The 17,274-nt window shown below is 40.6% G+C and overlaps 1 protein-coding gene across 11 annotated transcripts in view; it reads right to left on the bottom strand.

The window, feature by feature from the left end:
- Positions 1 to 17,274, bottom strand: part of CAGE1 (cancer antigen 1) — a 53,432-nt gene that overhangs the window by 17,147 nt on the left and 19,011 nt on the right. For 6 of the 11 annotated variants that reach the window (XM_034660355.1, XM_034660352.1, XM_034660360.1 and 3 more), the window contains 5 exons: positions 15,448 to 15,597; positions 13,291 to 13,401; positions 11,071 to 11,151; positions 10,736 to 10,843; positions 3,166 to 3,372 (listed from right to left, as the gene is read on the bottom strand). In XM_034660355.1, coding sequence (XP_034516246.1) covers positions 3,166 to 3,372; positions 10,736 to 10,843; positions 11,071 to 11,151; positions 13,291 to 13,401; positions 15,448 to 15,597 — 657 coding nt within the window. The remainder of the gene's footprint in view (positions 1 to 3,165; positions 3,373 to 10,735; positions 10,844 to 11,070; positions 11,152 to 13,290; positions 13,402 to 15,447; positions 15,598 to 17,274) is intronic. The other 5 variants (XM_034660354.1, XM_034660359.1, XM_034660356.1 and 2 more) reach the window with 3 other exon arrangements.

Raw genomic sequence — 17,274 nt, 5'->3', positions numbered from 1 at the left:
ATGCTGCATGTGTATCAGTAGTTCTCCCCTTTTTCATTGCCGAGTACTAGTCCATCACAGGGACGTGCCACAGTTAGTTTATGCATTCCTCTGTTAATCAGCATTCGAGTTGCTTTCAGGTTTTGGTTATTATAGATAAAACTGCTAGGAACCTTCATGTGTAAGTCTTTGTATGAACATATGCTTTCTTCTTAAAAAATATTTTATTTATTTGAGAGAGAGAGAGAGCGCATATACGGTGGGGAGGGGCAGAGGGAGAAGCAGACTCCATGCTGAGCCTGGAGCCTGACAGGGAGCTCGATCTCACAACCTGACGTCATTACCAGAGCCAAAATCAAGAGTCGGACGTTTGACCCACTGAGCCACCCAGGTGCCCCTTTTGCCTACTTTTTAAATTGGGTTATTTTCTTATTACAAAGTTTTGAGGGTGCTTGGCATATTCTTAGATACAAGTTCTCTATAAAATCTGTGATTTTCAAATGTTTTCTCCCAGTTTCTGGCTTGTCTTTTCATCAAGAGCTCAAATTTTAAAGTTTAAAAAAAAAAATCCAAAATAGAAAAGTTTTAGAAGACAGTGTATTAGAGTCAAATCACTGAAAAAGTCTAAAACATTTTCATGAAAGCGTACCAAAAAGTACTTTTTAATATGTAAAGTAATATTTAAGTAATAATTTGAAGGATGGGGTGGTGGCAGCATTTCTCTTTGTTAAAAGAAGATATTACAAGATAACCTTGAATGTGGCTATTTGATTAATATTAATGAAAGCTGTCCTTTAATGTGGTGTCTTTTCCTTGATGTCTCAGAGATCCTGTATGTTTCAGAGCTAAATGCCAGGAAATCTGAACCCCCTCCAAGTCTCCACCAAAAGAAAGCAGATTTGAATGAAGGAAGAGAAACTGAACATTAGTAAAGTGACTTTCTATGCACTTGGCTTAAAATGGCAGGAGAAAGGGGCACCTGGGTGGCTCCATCGGTTAAGTGTCTGCCTTAGGCTCAGGTCATGAGCCCCACGTCAGGCTCCCTGCTCAGCAGGGAGTCTGCTTGTCTCCCTCTCCCTCTGCTGCTCCCCCTGCTTGTGCACGCCCTCTCTCTCTGTCAAATAAATAAATAAAAGCTTTAAAGAAAAATGGCAGGAGATATAGACTGTTGTGAGTCAAAGAGATGACAGAACTCCCATTCACCAGAGGGTTCACAGAGAAGAGCCTTCACTGAGCTCTATTCTACCTGGCCCTAGATTTCTGGATCCATAGATACTATGCCTGGGGCCACGACCCCCCCCCCCCCCCCCCCCCGCCTTCGGGCAGTGATTCTCGTGGCTTCCCTTCTAGGCCTTTCACATGACATTCTGCATGGGTTTTGGCCCTGTTTAGTTTCAGTCCTTGATTTTGTTATTATCTGTTGCCCCCAGTGAGGCTCTCCACTCTCACTGGGAAACTCCTCCCCTGCTCCCACTCCTCCAGCCTCCTCAGTCAGTCACCATAACTAAGTGAAGGTAGGAGAGAAGTCAGATTTGGGGACAAGCTAAATTGAAGAAAAATCAAAACATCTTTAGGTGGGTATCAGGCCCAGGAATATGTACTGTAACAGATTTAAAACACTTTGGCTTGGAAAGCAGTTTGGAATCTGCACATAGTGGCTATTATTTATTCTATCACAATTCTTATTCCTTGAAAACATAATGCATGTGTTAAAACCTGTGTTAAATGACAACTGTTAGGGGCGCCTGGGTGGCTCGGTGGTTAAGCGTCTGCCTTCAGCTCAGGGCGTGATCCTGGCGTTCTGGGATCAAGCCCTGCATCAGGCTCCTCCACTGGGAGCCTGCTTCTTCCTCTCCCACTCCCCCCGCTTGTGTTCCCTCTCTCGCTGACTGTCTCTATCTCTGTCAAATAAATAAATAAAATCTTTTTTAAAAAATGACAATTGTTAAACTCCACATACATTAAAATCTACAGGTGAGACTGTCCCACAAATGTAACAGTAAAAGCAATATACTGAAAAATGTTCCATCTTACTATAAGTATAAAGTGAAAGGCCAATTGTTTGGAAAAATTTCAAGTGATAATATTTAATACTGGAAGGTTTTGGTGAAATAGTACCACAAACACACTGATGTCTGCAAGGTAAAGTTTAAGTCTTTTGAAAATTCATTTGATAGTGTACATAAATACCCACATGCTTATTTATAGCTTTAAAAGCAGAAATCCCACTTCGATAATTTATTCTAAGGAAATAACTCACAAAGGAAAAACCTCTACAGATAAAAGTAAAAAGAACCCAAATATCCAACAAGAGGAATGGCTAAAAAATCATTGTCATTTCACTCTATGGAATATAATGCAGTCATTGAAAATTATATACAATCTATAAGGATAGCATAGTAACGTAAAAAATATGTGATATATTTATTGAAACAAAATTCAAGTTTACATACAGTGAACTCTGTAAAAGTGTGTGGACAAAGCCTGGATGTATCTGAAATGTTCTAGTGTTAGCTAGGGTTTAGTCATATGTTAAAAAACTACACAGGAGTGAAAAAGGGTAAGTTACAGCAACACCTATCACAAAAAGAATCTTGCAGTTATAAGATTGAGAGGGGAAAACTTAGAAAATGGTATATAAGATACAATAAAAAAAACAGGCAAAACAATACTGTCTGTTGTTTAAAGATAAATATGTAAGCAGGAAACACAGACACGCTTGGTGAAGTTAAACACTAAATTCAGGATAACGTTACCACGGGCTGGAGGGGAGGAAAATGCAACTGGAGAGGGCCACAGGGGCTTCAACTATATTCATGTTTCATTTCTTTACCTGGGCGGTAGATACATGGCTGTTTATTATATTAGTTTTTAAATAGTTTGGTGTGAAATATTTAAAATAAATACTTTTTAAGATAGCATCAAAGCCCTTACATAAGGTCCAACAAGACCTCCTCACCCCAGGGTGCTTGAGGGCTGACAACAGGTGCAGTGGCAGGCTCTCCCACCTCCGTAGCACCTCCTTTCCTGTGGCATCTGCGCACGTGTGCTGGAGTGCATAGCACAAATGCAGACCCACAGCTGGGGTGATGGGCCTTGACAATCATCTTGAAGCAGGCTCCAAAGGTAGGGCTGAGTAAGGCAGAGGAAGAGTATCCATGTCTGGCCCTGTCCATAGCAACATACACTTAGCCAGAGTGGAGGAGGAAGTCTTCTTGGAAAGCTGCTTTCCACACTGTGTGGACATAGCACTGAGGGGTGGATGGAGAGGTGGAGAAGCCGGCTGGCTGCTGGGGCTGGATGAGGGACCCTCCGTCCAGGTGTCACTGCTCGGTCATGAAGTCCGCCAGTAGAAGATTTCCTAGGTTGGGTCCCCGCTATGGCCCCCGTGTTCTAGATTTGTGGACATAGTTCCAAGTTAATAATGTAGTAATTGGGGTGCCTGGGTGGTACAGCGGTTAAGCATCTGCCTTTGGCTCAGAGCATGATCCCGGCGTTATGGGATCGAGCCCTACATCAGGCTCCTCTGCTATGAGCCTGCTTCTTCCTCTCCCACTCCCCCTGCTTGTTCCCTCTCTCGCTGGCTGTCTCTATCTCTGTCAAATAAATAAATAAAATCTTTAAAAAAAAATAATGTAGTAATTGCCCTAAGATATTATGAGTCACTAAAATCCAGATCGCTAAAAAAAAATAAGGTCAACACATCTTGTATTAATTTTTTTAATTGCTGCTATAAGATATAACCACAAACTTAGTGGCTTACAACAATAAAAATTTTTTATCTTACAGTTCTATAAGTTAGAAGTGTGACAGGGGTCTCCTCATTGGCTAAAGTTAAGCATCAGCAGGGCTGTGTTCCTTTCTGAAGGATTAGTTCCCACCTTCTGAAGGCTGCCCACATTCCTTGGCTTGTGGTCCCCTGCCCTCATCCTCAAAGCCAGCAATGTTACATCTCTAACATTCTTCAAAGTCGTATCTCTCTCTGACATGGCTGGATGCATGAGATTAGATTGGGCCCATCCTGATAATTCAGGATAATCATCTCCACATCCCAAGGTCCTTGATTTAATCACACCTGCAAAGTCCCTTTTGCCATAAGTGCCTAGATTTCTTATTTTATCAAGGGATGCAAAGTCCCCGTTGCCATGTCCCAGGACTAGGGTGTGGAGATCTTTGGGCGGCCATTACTCTGCCTACCACCAGGATCACTGAGGCCTTCTATCATGAGGGTACAAGTGTCCTTGTAATACTGTCAAGCTATTGAGCTCTACCTAGTTCATAATTCCAGGTTTCCTAAGGAAAAAAAATTTCTTTTTGCTTCCATTAATACTTTTTCCTCATATGGGGTTGTCTTATACTCTGCTACTGTCAACTTACAGAAGAAGTGTGTCAAGGTAGACATAACATTTCACCAGGACAGTAGATGTATCCTTCATCGTTATGAACAGCCTAGGAGATTGGGACATCTGAAGGCTGGCTGATTGATTGATTGATTGATTGACTTCCCAATTCTTTCCACACAGGTTTTGAGATTGAATACATAGAGTAAGATATACATTAAGTACAATTCAAGGAGAATGTACAGAACAAGTGAAGGACAATATGCATCTACGAAGACAGTAAACACCTGACTATACTCTGCCATGTGTTTGGTACCAAACTTCCCTGCAGCTAAAGCAAAACTGAAATCTGGCCAGTTACATGATTTTCATTATTCGTGTGATGAAAACACACCTGTTTCTAAAGACAGGTTTTTCCTAGTAGATCTAAGGTCTCAAAGGAAGTTCTCATCCCTGTGGCATAAAGTGAAACAACAATCTCTCTGTAACAAATGGAGAAAGAGGTTGCCTAGGATTGCTGTGGGCATAACACCAAGCACTTCGTAAAAGCAATTCTGTGAAGGCCAAGCCAGCATGTCCCACGCAGCAACTTTCTGAGAATCATCGGGACCCAGGTTGTGACTATTAAGCAGTGAAATGGATTTATGACCAACACAAAAACATGGAATAGAACAGAAGAATAAAAAACCAGTGTTTCTTCTGTGTGTGGGGACATGTGTATCTGACCATGAAGCGAACTGTGTTTTCCACCGTGCTTACTCTGAGAGCCATGAGACAGCTGCACAGATCATCCTTCAGGGATGAAGAGTCCTTAGCAAGCTCCGAGTTGGTCAGTGAATAGGCTGATGTTAGATCCCGCAGCAAGGCTCCGTCGTGCAAGCGTTGCTTCTTACACCCAGTTCAGAATACGGTTTAGGAAAATCGAAGCCAGGAAGGTGAGGAATAGAGTCACAGTATCCCCCGAGGGCCCAGAGTGCTTGAGAGAGCAAGGAAACTGATGGTAAGGTTGACGTCTTCCTGTGGAAACTGAGGAGCAAGCATTGTGTCTGATGGGACAGCCATCGCATCTGTGACCCGAGTTCTAGTGAGCCCTCAATGTTCCTCAGGAGGCTGTTCAGTGGCAGAAAGGCCCACTAACTATAAAGTTTGCTCAAGGGAATACTGTGTCCAAATCCAGGAACTGGTGGGTATGTTTAATAGTTCAGAGGAACCATGAGACGCTGGGTCGTGATTGTTTTCTTTTGGCTCACTTAGAACATTTCTCCTAGAGTAGTAGTTTTCTGCCTTGCATCATATGTTTCCTTATTTTACGATTAAAGGGGATGAATATGAAAATAATCTGCTACCTTCTGAGTATTTCCTTGACTAGAAATAAACATCCTACTTTAAAGACTACCAAAATAATAAATTAAATAAATGTTTCATGTAATACAGAGAGTACTGTAGCAAAGTGTGTGTGTGCATACACACTATATACACAGTAAAGTATGCACATATATAGTAAAGTTTAGTGACATATGTGGTATGTTTTAGGATAGTATTTCAGTTTTTAATCTTCAACTATTATAATAACAGTTAAAGGGTATCTTCTGTATTACTGGTTTAAAAACATTTTATTTGTTTTTTAAGGATTTTATTTATTTCTTTGAGAGAGCAAGAGTATAAGCAGGGGGAGGGGCGCCTGGGTGGCACAGTGGTTAAGCGTCTGCCTTCGGCTCAGGGCGTGATCCCGGCATTGTGGGATCGAGCCCCACATCAGGCTCCTCTGCTATGAGCCTGCTTCTTCCTCTCCCACTCCCCCTGCTTGTGTTCCCTCTCTCGCTGTCTCTATCTCTGTCAAATAAATAAATAAAATCTTTAAAAAAAAAAAAAAGAGTATAAGCAGGGGGAGCTACAGAGGGAGAGGGAGAAGCAGGCTCCCTGCTCAGCAGGGGAGCCCGACGTAGGGCTTAATCCCAGGACCCTGAGATCATGGCCTGAGCTGAAGGCAGATGCCTTCAACCGGTGCCCCTAAAAATATTTTATTTTTATAAAAATATTCCTATTTTACTGAAGATGGGCTCTAAGAGGACCTTGAGAAATCATTACTATTAGCCTAGCCTGAACCCTAAACCCCAGCACTGCTAACTAGATTCTTGTCTGTTCCTTCTGACCAAATCCCTGACTTCGGTGTACCTTATCAAACGCTTCTAGGATCAGGAGACATTGTGCACTTGACAGTTAAATACCCACAGCACTAGAGCCTGGCAGTAGGCAAAGCTGGGGTGAAGACCCTGTCTCAAGCTAGAGGAGGTCAGGAAGTGAAAGAAGCAACAGGAAGTTCAGAATTGTGAAGAAGAACCAAAAGCAAGGGGTCAGAAGGGCTCCAAGAGAAGCACATGACAAAGCAGGAGAGGACGTATGAGCCATCAGACTTAGCTCTAGCAGACCACGTCTTGCTGGCCTAGAGTCCCTTAGAGAATGAGAAGTGAGCCTTCTGGAGCATGCTTCTGCGTTTCAAAAACAAAGAACACAACCAAAACTCTTCATTTCAGGAAATTCCAAACACATAAAAAGGAAAGCGAGGAGTATAATGAGCCTGTGTGCCCATCACTTAACTTCAACAATTATCAATATTTTTCCATCAGTTTTTCATCTATCTCCAACCTCCTGCTGCCCCAGCCCTGCCATCTTTTCATTTCCCTGGAGTATTTAAAAGCAAACCTACCCACTCTATGGGAGAAGATATTTGCAAATGTCTTATCAGATAAAGGGCTGGTATCCAAAATCTATAAGGAACTAATCAAACTCAACACCTAAAGAACAAATAACCCAATCAAGAAATGGGCAGAAGACATGAACAGACATTTCTCCAAAGAAGACATCCCAGTGGCCAACAGACACATGAAAAAATGCTCCACATCACAGGCATAGGGAAATACAAATCAAAACCACAATGAGATACCACCTCACATCAGTCAGAATGACTAAAATTAACAAGCCAGGAAATGACAGACGTAGGTGAGGATGCAGAGAAAGGGGAACCTTCCTACACTGTTGGTAGGAATGTAAGCTGGTGTAGCCACTCTGGAAAACAGTATGGAGGTTCCTCAAAAAGTTGAAAATAGAGCTACCCTACGACCCAGCAATTGGCACTACTGGGTATTTACCCCAAAGACATGAATGTAGTGATTCGAAGGGGCTCCTGCACCCCAATGTTTATAGCAGCAATGTCCACAATAGCCAAACTATGGGAAGAGCCCGGATGTCCACTGACAGATGAATAGATAAAGAAGATGTGGTATATACATACAATGGAATACTCAGCCACCATCAGAAAAATGAAATCTTGCCATTTGCAACAATGTGGATGGAACTAGGGGGTATTATGCTAAGCAAAATAAGTCAATCAGAGAAAGACAATTATCATATGGCTTCACTTATATGTGGAATGTAAGAAACAGTGCAGAGGATCATAGGGGAAGAGAGGGAAAAATAAAACAAGACGAAATCAGAGAGGGAGACAAACCATATGAGACTTTTAATCATGGGTGATGGATTTTAAGGAGGGCATGTGATGTAATGAGCACTGGGTATTATATGAGAATGATGAATCACTGAACGCTACCTCTGAAACTAATAATATATTATATGTTAATTAATTGAATTTAAATTTAGAGGAAAAAAATGAAGCAAACCTACCCATTCTATTAATTCACTCATAAATACTTTTCAATATGTAACAGATAAGGGCTTTTAAAAACACAATGATATTCGGGCACCTGGCTGGCTCAGTCAGAGGAGTATACAGCTCTTGATCTCAGGGGCTGTGAGTTTGAGCCCCACATTGGGTGTAGAGATTACTTAAATAAAACTTTAAAAAATAAAAAATAAATAAAAACATAATGATATCAAAGATATTAAAATTAACAATAACTTAAAATTATCTAATACCCAGACTGTGTTCCTTTCTCTGCTACTATATCACAAATACCTTTTTAGAGTAGGTTTGTTCAAATCAGGACCTACAGGTGTCACAAACTGCATTTGGTTGATTTGTTCCTTGTCTCCACCGTCCTTTAGTCTATACCAGCTATCCCTTTCCTCTCCCTCCCTTTTCTCGTGCCAAGTGTTTACTGATGAGAATCTTCCACACTCTGGATTTGTTATCATGGTGTCATCTAATACGTCTCTTTATCTACAGTCAAGGTAGTCTAGAAGCCTCCTTGCGGATCCAATTGTTTCGGTGAGAAGACTTCACAGATCTGCTGTGTCTTGTCCTCCTGCATCACAGGGGGCACAGGTGTGCGTGTCTCACCTTTAGCGGCTTGAGATTGATTAGCAGGCTCAGGTGTTTGCCAGTTTGACCCATTCATTAAAAGGTCCCCCTCAGGGGCGCCTGGGTGGCTCAGTGGGTTAAGCATCCGATTCTTGATTTCAGCCCAGGTCATGATCTCAGGGTGGTGAGACTGAGCTCCATGTGCTGGGTGTGGAGCCTGCTTGGAATTCTCTCTCTCCCTCTCCTTTTGTTCCCCCTCCCCACACCAATTCTCTCTCTCAAAAAAAACCAAAAAACAAAAACAAAAACAAAAAAACAAACCTCCCCAGTCTTGAATGAAAGGTTTTAGCAGCCATTATAATTGCCCCCAAAAGATCCCTTTTCTCTTCTGTTCTTAGTAGCTCAACTTTTCAGTGAAAGGCTCCTTCCCTCATGGATTATTTGGTTTCTCTGAGATACAGTTTGTACAAATAGACTGTAGTGCATTTTAGAAATGACATAGTGTGTCTGACATGCTTCTAGTTGTGTCCTCTTTCTCATGACAGCTTCCCACTGCTGGGAAGATGAAGGTCCACTCGAATTATCTTTTATGCCCGAAGCACAGAAACGACTAATGAATGACAGAATTGACTGAGGGCTCTCCTCTCATCTCCCTATGCTCAGATTTTACTAGTTTTCAAAGTTCAGCTGCCATTCCATTCACGAGGTGTCCCAGGACTCCCCTGTTTGGACAGTATCTGTTCCTCCTCTGAGCTTATCATTTGACAAACATCACCTCTGTTAGACCACTGGCCACTGTATCACTTTTTAAGGAACTTCCCCTTTACCCTTTGTGAACAGTTATTTACATATTTTATCTTCTTTTCTAGGTTTCTTAGAAGCAGAGATCATGTTTGATTTGGCTTTCTGCCTCCATAATGACTAGCATTTTTAGCCTTTTGTGAGACGTCAATAATTACTTATTAAAATTTTAAAAAATAATGAATTATGAGAAACTTTTGAGCCCTCACCACATTGGACTTTTTCTTCTCTCTCAAAGATGGTTATGCTATGGATTTTTGGAGAATGCCAATTTTTAATAATTCAGAAATATGATAGACTTCTCTAATTAACTGCTATTAAAAATAAATTACATTAATTAATCACCTTTTTGTTTTAGTGGGATCAACTCTGTAACTACCTAGATACCAAGATCACATTTTCACTTTCTTATCACGTATTTTTCCTGTTTTATCTGCCTTTATTTTTTTTCCAGCTTTATTGAGCTATAACTGACATATACACTGTGTAAGTTTAAGGTGTCCAGCATGCTGATTTGATACACTTCTATACTGCAAAATGATCACCACCACGGCATTAGCTAACATCTCTATTAAGTCACATAATTACCATCTCTTTTTGTGGTGATGCCTTCATCTTTAGATGGCATCTAAAGTGAGCAATTTCCCAAAGTATTCCTTAATCATAGTTGTAAACAGCTACTGATACATTGATATTTAGAACGGTGAAAGCAGGGGGCCTGGCTGGCTCAGTCGGAAGAGCATGCAATTCTTGATCTCAGGACTGTGAGTTCTTGCCCCACATTGGATGTAGAGATTACTAAAAAAATAAATAAAACTTAAAAAAAAAAGAATGGTGGTAGTATATGCAAAAATATAAATGTGTTTCAGTCACTGTGAAAAATAGCATCCATTTTTTGATTTCTGCATTTTGAAAGAAATAAATCTGATTAGTCTAAACAATAATCAGGTAGGACAATATGTAAAATTTCAAAACCTGAAAATGCAAACTTCAATTGTATACTTTTATGGTCGAATAACGCTGCTACAGTGCCAGTGTGTGACCATTTTAATGAACAAATTTTTTGAAGGTTGATAGTTTTTTTTTTTAAAGATTTTATTTATTCATTTGACAGAGAGACAGCCAGCGAGAGAGGGAACACAAGCAGGGGGAGTGGGAGAGGAAGAAGCAGGCTCCCAGTGGAGGAGCCTGACGTGGGGCTTGATCCCAGAAGGCCAGGATCACGCCCTGAGCCGAAGGCAGGCACTTAACGACTGAGCCACCCAGTCGCCCCTGAAGGTTGATAGTTTCTTAAACTTGTTAATAAAATAATGCTATGGATAAGAATGCTAGCAAAGCAACAAAAAGTCTTCCTTACCAAGAAATCAAGCTCTTCATTCAGATTGTGGTACTTATTCAGTTTGGTTCCCAATAAGATAGGCACATCTCTAACATTCTTGGCTTCATATGAATCAAAACCTGTAACCTGAGATTTAATACATTTTGCTCACTTCCAATACTTTCACATTCCTTGGGAAATTTGACAATAAATACTTTATAAGTTTAACAATCAAAGAGCTCTTCAGTGGCTAGAATAATAGAAGTGTAGAACTTGGAGCTCGAAGGATTTCAGCAAATATACCAAAAGAACATAAACATTTGAAATTGTATTTTAGCATGCTAAAGACAGTGCATGGTAAAAGTTAAACTCACCTCAGTAACCTGATCGTGAAATGCTTTTTCTTTTGCAAGTAATTCTCTAAAAGCTGTAATTTTATCTTTATGTTCCAGTAGCTAAGGAAAAAATGTTTCATATTTCAGAAAAGAAGAAATAAAACTGCATTCGATAACATTTATAATAAAATCATAAAGCCATGCACTGTCTAGTCCCTGGTTTCCAAAGAGCTCCTGTTTTTACAGCTCTTGTATAGAAGAGAGTTCACACAGCAGATCTGAGACTGTTCCCCTCAGGAAGGCCTGCTCTTCATGCCGCTGCCTGACTGGCATCTGGGAATGTGGATTACAGGAGAAGTTCCATCATTCTGTAATCTGAATGGCTCGTTGTGCCTAACCCATATGTACAGAGAGTGTCGTTTATACTGAATGCCTTTTTCCTTCTGGAGGGTCCAGAGTTTTACAATGTGCTAGGGTGACATGCCTATCTGAGCAGCCCCCAATAAAAACCCTGGGTGCTGGGTCTCTAATGAGACCCTGTTAAAATTTCACACATATTGTCACAGCTCATTGCTGGAAAAATGAAGTGCACCTTGTGTGACTCCACTGTGAGGGGGCTCTTGGCAGCTTGAATCTGGTTTCCTCTGGACTCTGCCCCAAGCCCCTTTTCCCTGTGCTGACTTTGCTCTGTAGCCTCTCACAGGGAAACATAGCTGTGACTATGACCATATGCACAGTCCCACGGGTCCTAGCAGATCACGAACCTGAGGGTGGGCTTGGGATCTCTGGGAGCTTATCCCAATATTCAGTTGATTTTTTTTTTGGTTTTTTTTTGTTTTTTTATTTGACAGAGAGAGACAGCCAGCAAGAGAGGGAACACAAGCAGGGGGACTGGGAGAAGAAGAAGCAGGCTCCCAGCGGAGGAGCCCGATGCTGGGCTTGATCCCAGAACGGGATCACACCCTGAGCCGAAGGCAGACGCTTAACAACTGAGCCACCCAGGCACTCCACAATATTCAGTTGTTTTTATAGTTAGGCTATCAGAATTCTTCTTTAAAGGAAAAAAAAACTACCAACTTTTCCTAGATGTAATTTATTACATTTCTTATTTGTTCATTTGCTCCTTCATGAAAATAACAATACATTTAAATATTCAATATTCAAATTTCTCCAAAAATCAGTGAGGTAAAGTGTGAGGCACAGAATTATTTTTATTATGAACTATTTTCAATATTTATTTTTTAATTTTTTAAAAGATTTATTTATTTATTTGAGAGAGAGACAGAGGGAGAAGCAAACTCCCTGCTGAGTGTGGAGCCCTACACAGGGCTTGGGATTCAATCTCACCCCTGAGATCATGACTGAACTGAAATCAAGAGTTGGACGTTTAACCGACTGAGCCAACCAGGCACCCTAAGAATTTCCAATATTTAAAAAAATAGAGAAAAAAACTGAATGAACCTCGATGTAATTATCACCCAGCTTCAACTATTGATGGCTAGTGGCCAATTTTGTATCATTTATACCCCCAACCATGTCTTCTTCCCTCCAATCCCCCCTCACAGAGTCAAATTACAGAAACCACATCATTTCAGTAAATTTACTAAAACAACACAAATATCTGAAATTGTATTTCTGTAACATCCTGCTCCAACCCTCAGTGGGGCTTATTTTTGAAGGCTGGTTTAAGAAATAGAGAACAGGAGTTTCTCTGTGTATCTGTTATTCCTTGATCATGTTAGCCGGGAGACAAAGAGACTCCCCAGAATACCTGCAACAAATTTTCTATCCATCTCAGTTCAAAGAAGTAATTTCCCTATAACACAGGACTAAATTTGTTTCTATGATCCAAGATCCCATATTTGAGTACGTTTTTATTCCATTAGCTGTAAACTTGGCACTTCTGTTTTCCTCTCACATTAGAACTAGCGTAAGTTAACCTTCTGGTATCACCTTTTATTTTAGAGAGAGAGAAAATGAGTGGGAGGGGCAGAGGGAGAGGGAAAGAGAATCTCAAGCAGACTCTGAGCTGAGTGAGAAGCCTGATGCGGGTCTCAATCTCATGACCCTGAGATCATGACCTGAGTGGAAACCAAGAATCAGATGCTTAACCAACTGCACCACCTAAGTGCCCTGCCAAAAACAAGTCTTTTAAAAAAGTCCAAATTTGGAGAATTTCTTTATAATTTTATGTTATCTTTTTGACTATTTTTCCACCAAAAATGATACGATTTTTAGAATAAAGAATAAATACAGTACCTCTTTATCTAAATTTTTCTTTTTAAGATGGAAGTGCTTCAATTTTTGTAGCATTGTATCATTAACTTTCTTGCTGTCTTTGAAATGTTCAATATCGGGAGTGGTGATATCCTAAGAGTAACAGTTTGAGAAGCTATATTAAAAAGGTTTCAGTAAAGCTAAAGGGAGGACAGAAAACACACACACAAAATTTCCAGAATAAGTGACCAAACCAAAAGAGATAAAATATTGAACTCAATTCTTCAATTACTCATAAGATATCCAATAAAGAGTTAGTATGGAAAGCATTCTTATAGATTCACATTTGCATATAAGTAATTGTTATTGGGACAGATTAGTATAATCGCTGGGAAGTTAATCCTCATCTATAATAACAATACATGCTTACACATTCACACATACATCACACCTTAGCCTAGCCTGGTCAGTTTACAAATCCAAACTTTAGCCAAATTGCTATATCTGACACCAGAGTAATCAGACATCCTCAACAACACTGAAACTCTAGATATTTCAAGGGTGCCCAGAAAAAGGTATTTGTATGTATGACCTCAGGGTCAAAAATATATGCATGAGTTGGACTGCCCAAGTTTGTATCTGAGTTCTGCCCTTCCATCCTATGTGAGAATTTGGACAAGAAACCCAACTGTTCGAAGCCTCCGTTTGTTTTTCCACGTTTTTATTTTGTTGTTTTATTTAGTTTATTTTTTATTTTTATTCTTTTTCCATTTAAAAAAAAGCCTGATAATACAATGAATGGCATAAGGACTGGATGAGATAACTCATGAAAAGCAGGGAGAGTAAACTCAGAAGACTTCAAGGACAGGTTGGGAAGTCAAGAAACATTTGTTGAGTGCCGATTAAGGGCTTAACCTGTATTAGGTACAGGGCATACAATGTACCAAGTCTCTGATGTCGAAGGCTTCCGTTCTAGTGGGGGTGGGAGACACAGAACAAGCAAACATAATATTTGTTTGGTGTGGGATGACATCTACCGACAAGAGGGCTAGGACACATTCCTCCTTGGGAGGTGTGGTAGAGAAGCGGCAGCCTGCAATTAAGGCAGAAAGAATAGCAGCTTCTGGTGACATAGATGGGGTGTGGGGAGGCAAGCCTTATGGTGAGTAAGGAAATGTTTGAAGGAACAAAGTGGGATGGGAAAGTTTGTAGCTAAGAAAAGTCTGTGCCATATGCAGACTCACGTGTAAAAACAAAACTTCAGGTGGATATAGTCTGTGGGACACCGTTTTGTGATTTCTGCATAAAATGCTCAGCTCAGTTTCTAGCACTAAATAAACGCTAGTGTTCAACAAACTTTAGCTGAAGCGCAACGGAAATAAGCGTTGTGTTGGATCAGGAATATCACGGACCATGGCCCTCAATTTTGGCTCAGATGACCACACTTAGGATCAAAGAAATGGGGTGCCTGGGTGGCTCAGTTGGTTAAACATCTGCCTTGGGCTCAGGTCATGATCTTAGGGTCCTGGGATCGAGTCCCATATCGGGCTCCCTGCTTATCAGGGCATCTGCTTCTCCCTCTCCCTATGCCCCTCCCCCTTGCTCATGCTCTCTCTCTTGCTCACTCTCTCTCAAATAAATTTTTAAAAAAAGATCAGAGAAATGGACATTAATAGAAGAGGAAGAAAGACAACTAGCTCATTTGAGAAGCTAGCAAATGCCATGGCCTGTAACCTGGTCTCTCGTTAAATGCAGTGCTTGTCACCTCCCAGGGCAGTGGCAAGTATCATTTCCCCTACTTAGGAAGAGAACGCTAAGGCTGATAAAGGTAAAAGTCACTTGGGTAAGTCACACAGCCAGGAGGTGTTGAAGTCAGGATTTGAACTCACCTGACACCAACTTCATTCTTCAGTCCACCAATGTACACAACTCCCTACTGCCCCCCTGCTGCCTCAAAGCTAAATTTTAGATGGGGTGAACAGCTCACTGATGGGAACACTTACCAATCACTAGGAGCAACTGAGCCAGACAACAAGACTACTGCTCTAATAGAGCTTCCAGGACATGTAAAAAGTACTAAACGAAGGGTCTTCCATTTCTTTCTCCCATAACTTAACTCTGTGGCTTTAGATTGCCCCTGTGGTTTAGTCCGACCTCGATATTTCTCCCTCCCCCAATAAAAAAATTTTTTTTAATTACCTGGGATGTGAGAAGTCCTACCATCAGAGCCAGAACACCGTAAATTTTGGAGACCACATGAGAAGTTCTTTTCACATCTGGGGGACTCAGGCTCTCCTCTTCACCAGGTGAGCAATTCAGGAACAAATGAGAATGCACAATCTTTGCATCCTATGTGTATACAATTCACATGTGTCAGGATAAAGACAAAGAGTCTGGATTGCTCTTTATTTTTTTAAAATTTTTTATTATGTTATGTTAGTCATCATACAGTACATCCTTAGTTTTTGATGTCACGTTCCATGATTCATTGTTTGTGTATAACACCCAGTGCTCCATGCAATACGTGCCCTCCTTACTACCCATCACCAGCCTATCCCAATCCCCCACCCCCCTCCCCTCTGAAGCCCTCAGTTTGTTTCCCAGAGTCCATAGTCTCTCGTGGTTCATTCCCCCTTCTGTTTATCCCCCCTTCATTCTTCCCTTCCTTCTTTAATCAAAGTGCTGAATTAAACACCACTCTCAAAAACTCTGAGCAAGGGTGCTAAATGAGAAAAATATGCAGCCAAAAATACTTTATCCAGCTAGGATGTCGTTCAAAATAGAAGGAGAGATAAGAAGTTTCCAGGACAAACAGAAACTGAAACAATTTGTGATCATCAAACCAGCCCTACACAAAATATTAAAAGGGGTCCTCCAAGCAAAGACAGAGCCCCAAAGTAACATAGACCAGAAAGGAACAGAGACAATATACACAAACAGTCACTTTACAGGGAATACAATGGCACTAAATTCATATCTTTCAAGAGTTACTCTGAATGTAGTGGGTTGAATGCCCCAATCAAAAGACACAGGGTAACAGATTGGATAAAAAAGCAAGACCCATCAATATGCTGTCTGCAAGAGACTCATTTTAGACCCAAGGACAACTCCAGATTGAAAGTGAGGGGGTGGAAAACCATTTATCATGTTAATGGACATCAAAAGAAAGCTGGGCTGGCGATCCTTATATTAGACAAATCAGATTTTAAACCAAAGACTATAGTAAGAGATGAGGAAGGACACCATATCATAATTAAAGCATCTTTCCAGCAAGAACATCTAACATCTAACAATTGTAATTTATGTAATTTATGCCCCTAACATAGGAGCAGCCAATTATATAAACCAATTAATAACAAAATCAAAGAAACAAATCGATAATAATATAATAATAGTAGGGGACTTTAACACGCCTCTCACTGCAATGGACGATCATCTAAGCAGAAGACAAACAAGGAAATAAGGGCTTTGATGACACACTGGACCAGCTGGACTTCACAGATACATTCAGAACATCCCATCCCAAAGCAAAAGAACGCACATTTTTCTTGAGTGCACATGGAACATTCTCCAGAGTAGATCACATCCTTGGTCACAAATCAGGTCTTAACTGGTACCAAAAGATTGGGATCACTCCCTGCATATTTTCAGACCACAATGCTTTGAAACTGGAACTCAATCACAAGAGGAAAGTTGGAAAGACTCAAATACATGGAGGCTAAAGAGCATCCTACTAAAGAATGAATGGGTCAACCAGGAAATTAAAGAAGAATTTAAAAAATTTATGGAAACAAATGAAAATGAAAACACAACTGTTCGAAATCTTTGGGATGCAGCAAAGGTGGTCCTAAGAGGGAAGTATATAGCACTACAAGCCTTTCTCAAGAAACAAGAAAGGTCTCAAATACACAACCTAACCTGACATCTAAAGGAGCTGGAGAAAGAAGATCAAATAAAGCCTAAACCCACCAGAAGAAGAGAAATAATAAAGATTAGAGCAGAAATCAATGAAATAGAAACTAAAAA

This window comes from Ailuropoda melanoleuca, chromosome 5 (assembly GCF_002007445.2).
Source record: "Ailuropoda melanoleuca isolate Jingjing chromosome 5, ASM200744v2, whole genome shotgun sequence".
In the NCBI taxonomy this organism is placed as follows: Eukaryota; Metazoa; Chordata; class Mammalia; order Carnivora; family Ursidae; genus Ailuropoda; species Ailuropoda melanoleuca.
This window is presented reverse-complemented; position numbering and strand designations above follow the sequence as displayed.